This window comes from Thermobia domestica, chromosome 18 (genome assembly GCF_964235325.1).
Source record: "Thermobia domestica chromosome 18, izTheDome1.hap1.1, whole genome shotgun sequence".
NCBI classification, from domain to species: Eukaryota; Metazoa; Arthropoda; class Insecta; order Zygentoma; family Lepismatidae; genus Thermobia; species Thermobia domestica.
The window spans coordinates 171,595,397-171,601,056 of NC_137471.1; the positions used below are offsets into that span (position 1 = coordinate 171,595,397).

General features: G+C 42.0%; 1 protein-coding gene across 1 annotated transcript; it reads right to left on the minus strand.

The window, feature by feature from the left end:
- Positions 1-809: 809 nt before the first annotated feature.
- LOC145675387 (uncharacterized) lies at positions 810-2,447 on the minus strand. The gene has a single exon (XM_081745788.1). It carries the CDS (start codon positions 2,445-2,447, stop codon positions 810-812), a length of 1,638 nt encoding a protein of 545 aa, XP_081601914.1.
- Positions 2,448-5,660: the final 3,213 nt, after the last annotated feature.

Here is a 5,660-nt window from a genome sequence, read left to right on the forward strand (position 1 = left end):
CTTCTACAAAATCCACAAATAAATCGCTGGGTATACCTAAGGTACAGAGTATGTTATAAGAGATGCAAACAAGAAACTGTAAACGAGTTATGACAGGTTAAAAGATATTTCTAATGCATATCGCATTCATCAATTCTTTTCATAAGAATTAATCAAACCAATAAAAAGGGTGTTTTTAAAAAAATCTCGTGGAAAAAATTATCTTAGTACAGAGCCTCGGAAAATTTTATTCTTACTAATAGTTTCAATGCTATTATCATAAATATTGAGACAAGGCTCAAAATTGTATTTGAAATTAATGGCTTTTTTACATTAGAATATGGCCAATGGGCTGAGTTTTAAAAAATCATTATTTCCAATTGAATGGAATGGAATGGAAAAGGGGTTGAGGAGGGTGCCTCGACAACAAAGGTCTTTTGCACCCGTCACTGGTCGTAAAAGAAACAGTCATACAAATGACGAAAACACAGACTAGTCACTGAATGTGGTGAAGGTCATACAGTAAAACTATCACTCGCTAGCACTAAAACGAAGATGGTACACAGATCGGAGGTCGGAAGCACTGGAACACAGAAGAAAGTCGAAGCGCCTTCGAAACATGCAAATGGCGTAAAAACTGGAACAGCTTCAACACAGTGGCTTCATCATCGCCGAGAACAGTAGCGAGGTCAGCTGGCAGTCCAAACAAATGTCTGGCAGCAGCAAGAGCCACACATTCCACTAAGAGGTGACGAATACTCAGGGGCTGACCACAATGACGACACACAGGCGGAGGTGTACGGTGCAGAAGATGTGCATGAGTGAGATGACTATGTCCAATCCGAAGGCGGGCCAAAGTCCTCTCTTCCAGGCGAGATGATGGGAGCTTGTCGACCAGACTCCAAGGCATGCAGCTTAGTGTGAATCTGCTCATCCCAGGAGGATTGCCAGCGTTGACGGAGAACGTGAGCAAACACAGAGCAGACATCAGAGCTAGGAACAGGAAGAAGACAGCGGCGACCAGCAACAGCAGCCTCCTTCGCAGCAGCATCAGCAAACTCATTGCCAGGGATGCCAACATGGCCAGGCACCCAACAGAACGTTACATCATAGCCCTTAGCAAGTAGTGCATGACAAGTAAGGAGGACTTGCTGGACCAGCGGATGCGTAGAAGTGACATCGGCTAGGCTTTGTAAGGCGCTGCTGGAATCAGAGCAGATCACAACACGGCGTAGATGGCGACGGCGGATATGGTGGAGACTCTCCAAGATGGCAACCAGCTCTGCAGTGAATACTGTGCAGAATGGATGAAGCTGGAACCTGAAACGGTGGGCATCCAGGACAAAAGCACTTCCTACACCATCAGCCTGCTTGGACCCATCAGTGAAGATAAGACGGTGGCCTCGATAAGAGTCGAGGAGGCACAAAAACTGTTGCCGAAATTCCAAATCGGTAGTAGTCGCCTTCTTGAAACGCAATAGGTGGAGATTGATCACAGGCTTCAAAAGCTGCGGAGGTGGAAGAGGCAGGAAACCCAGCGGAGAAAGCGCAGGGAGATCGACGTCAAGGTCAGCTAAAAGCTCAAGGGCACGAATGCCAAAAGGCCGGGTGCAAGTGGGTCGGGCTTGATAGCGTTGAAGACGAGCACCAGCATCCAGGGTGAAACTAGACGGGTGATCAATGGAAGCTCGCAGGTGAAGCAAGTATCTCAGCTGCAACAACTGGCGACGATGATCCAAAGATGGTTCGTTGGCTTCGACGTATAAGCTGAGAATCGGACTTGTGCGATAAGCACCAAGCGCAATGCGAAGGCCCAGATAGTGAACAGTGTCCAGGTGACGGAGGACAGACAAACGGGCAGAGCCATACGCCACACAACCATAATCCATCTTAGAGCGAATGAGGCTCCGATACAGTCGAAGCAGCACAACACGGTCAGCACCCCAAGTGGTATGGGAAACCAGTCGCAGCAAATTCATCGCACGGAGACAACTATACTTCAGCTGGCGAATATAGGCAGTCCATGCAAGGCGGCGATCAAACTCAAGGCCCAGAAAACGAACACTCTCCACATATGACAGACGAATAGGGCCCAAATAAAGATCCTGATTGAAAGCACTGTTCTTCAGACGACAGAAGTGGACACATTTCGTCTTTAGTGAGGAGAACTGAAAGCCGGTGTGGGAAGACCAATGGTGCAGGCGGTTAAGCGTCAGTTGTAGCTGGCGAACGATGGTGCGAAGGTCATGTGACCGACAGTAGATGGTGAAGTCGTCCACATACAGCAGCCCAGGCACAAAAGGTGAAAGTTCGGCCATAACACTGTTCATAGCCACAGCAAATAAAGTCACACTGAGAACACAGCCTTGTGGAACACCAGTCTCCTGAGAAAAAGATCGAGACAATGTGGATCCAAGCTTCACTCGAAAGAAGCGCTCGCGGAGGAAATGCTGGAGAAAAAATCCCATATGTCCACGCACGCCCGATGCGTGCAATTGCCGCAAGATACCATAACGCCAGACCGTATCATAGGCCTTCTCCAGGTCGAAAAAGATGGCGACAAGATGCTCCTGATGGCGAAAGGCGTCCTGGATGGCAGTCTCAAGATGAACAAGATGATCGGTCGTGGAACGATACCGCCGAAATCCACACTGAAAATTGGAGAGGTGGCCATGATGCTCCAGAAACCAAACCAACCTGGCGTTGATAATCTTTTCGAGGACTTTACAAAGACAGCTGGTAATGACAATCGGCCGATAGTTGGCAGAAGACGTTGCAAGCTTGCCCGGTTTCAGGATCGGGATGATATAGGCTTCACGCCAGGCAGTAGGAAAAACCTCTTCAGTCCAGATCCGGTTATAGAGGGTAAGAAGATGGTGGAGTCCCTCAGGAGGGAGATGCCGAAGCATAGCATAGTGTTATTTCCAATTGGGAACAAAGTTAATAAAAGATTCCACTACCAATATACTCAGTTGTAATTATCATCTAAATTTCTTTTATTTTAAGGTTTCAAAACGTAAAGGAAAAATTATTACATAAAATCTTTAAAATTTATACTTTAATATGTGTATCAGTTTTCGAATTATAAACAATGATGTCAAAACTTATTTGTTAATCTTCGTATCTACGTAATTAGATAAATCTCCTTAAGGATATTGAATAGATAGATAGATAGATAGATAGATAGATAGATAGATAGATAGCTGCAATGGGTCTATTCCGGACGTTTTCGTTACGTTTAGACCCCTTTTGCAATGCACGAAAATACGCAAGGGGTCTATACCGGACGAATGGGTTTATTGAGGACCAAAAATGGGTCTAATCCGAACGATAGGGGTTTAAATGGGACGGAGGGGTCTAAATAGGACGATCAGTGCTACCAACATACTTTTCTTGAAGTGTTCAATATATTTTACTGAAACGTTATAAAGTATGCTCATTTGATAGTGATTTTAAGTTTAGTGTTTCTTTTCAGCAGTAAGGCTATTTGACACTTGAATCTAAAGTTTGAGGTGGAATCCGAACTACATTTGTGCGTTCCAATTTCTGTTCTTTTTCAAGCGGCAAAACATTAAACACTTAATGTAGCACTTACAATTTGGGACATCTTTTCGGTATAGTTTATAAATATCTTATTGATAAAGTGGTAGACCGCTTATGGTGGCGTTTCCTGGTTCGATGGTGGCTAGTGCCAAGTTAGATTTGGGATGGAAAAACACCGTGTGCATCTGTGTTCTCTGGGTTCTCCCGTTTCATCTATTATCAAATGTGAGAGGATTCAGAAGTCTCCGTAGAAAAAAACCTTTTTGGAAGCTCCACTATTTTCACGAAATGTGGTCAAAGTCCTCTTTCAAGTATGATGTTGCAAACTAAATGTGTTTCAACTTTCATAAAACTCAAACCGGTTACAAGTATGTGGAGGAAAGACTATGATGATTATTCAAGTTTAGCATCTCTTTTATGCACCAAGGCTATATAAGATGTAGATCTACAGTGAAATATCGAATGTGAACGATCATAATACTTTAAAATTTAGGTACTCTTTCATCACGAATCGAACCCATGATCTAATGAACCAAGGGCGCGTGTTAATTACTAGATCAGCGAAAAGTTTGGGGAAAAAATAAAAGTGTATATATTACATCTTGAAAATTGATCTACCAGCTTTCACAAGAACTTAAAAAAAAAAATGAGGATACACGGTAGCGAATTACATTAGTCTCAACTTATGAAACAGTAAAGAGATACCTGTAGTATGCATTTAAAGTTCACTACTCTTACGCTTTGGTAAGGAAAAAATTTAACTTGGGAAGAAGTATTTTAAATCCATCTAGTGGCAAACAGTTTCTAGTCACCACGCTCCAATCACAAAAGGTTTTTTAGAGGTACACATAAGGATTTATTTATATTTTGTCATTTACTCCACACTTCCCTGGCTACAACCCAATTGAGAATTAGATATTTGGAAGCTTCCAGTTGGATGGATGGTAAATTAGGCATAAAGCGTATATCAAATAACGAAGGGGCACCAATATGTTTGGTTTAAATTAAACATGAAAGATGTACGTCATCTCATTTAACCCTTGCCTTTAAGTGTGGAAGCCATGCCATGAATGCGCACTTACTAAAGGGGCCAACCTGTTCCAAAATGAGTGTTTCTTTAATTGACAGTCTAGTGTAATACGAATTTTGATTACTCCCTCAGTAATCAGCATAGCTAATAGGATCATTAATAACAACTTGTTTTTTATTTGTGTTAACATTCTCGGATTTACAGATTCTATAATTCAAAGAGAGAAGGATTACATTCATTAGATTGAGTGAGTGGAGAATTGCAATATGTGTTATCAGTGGCGTATTTAAGATTTTGTTTCGGGAGGGGCTTTGCTAACTTTCGGGGGGGCTTTGCCTGTAAATGTGAAAATTTTGCAAGATATTTCATTTACTTTACTATAGTAAGTAAGATTTCGGAGGGCTTAAGCCCGGAAGACCCTCCTAAATACGCCACTGTGTGTTATTGTTAATATTATTTAAAAAAATATGATCATTCCAATGCAAAGTAAATATTTTTAATGCACTTAGTTTTCCAACTTTAAAAATTTTTAATGTTTCTTAATATGCCAGTAATTACTCTAATTTCTCATCTAATTTATGTTTTGTGCAGTTTGTGTTTTGAGTATATTCTTCTATAGTTATTTTACGTTATTTTTTAATTCAATTATTTTCAAATTACTTTAAGTTTAAGGCCACACGAAAGTTGTATAAACAAAAGGAATTGATATAGCATAATTAAATAAAAGTATTGTTAAACCTACCCAGGGATTAGTGGCCGCATTGGCCTAGTGGTAGAGCGTTCACCTCTGGTGCTTGTGGTTCCTGGTTCGATCCAAGATCGCGCCAAATGACCTTTGTGGTGGACAAACACCGTGTGCGTGGGTTTCCTCAGGAGTTTCCTATTTCCTCCCAATTTCTTCATTTCACCATTTCAGTCATTTCTCACCATCGCCGTCTCCTTTAGTCTATCCGGCATAACGGTGAGACATAAAACTCAAATATTTCATTTCATTTCCTACCCACGGATCAAGGCCGGATTAAGGAGGGCTTAGGGGGCTGTAGCCCTGAGCCTAAAGGCGGATGGAGCCCCTCAATCTGATTAAAATCTCAGCTGGCTGTCTAAAACG

Coding starts and splice junctions, on each gene's coding strand:
- LOC145675387 (XM_081745788.1), bottom strand. CDS start 2,447: ATGGGATTTTTTCTCCAGCATTTCCTCCGCGAGCGCTTCTTTCGAGTG.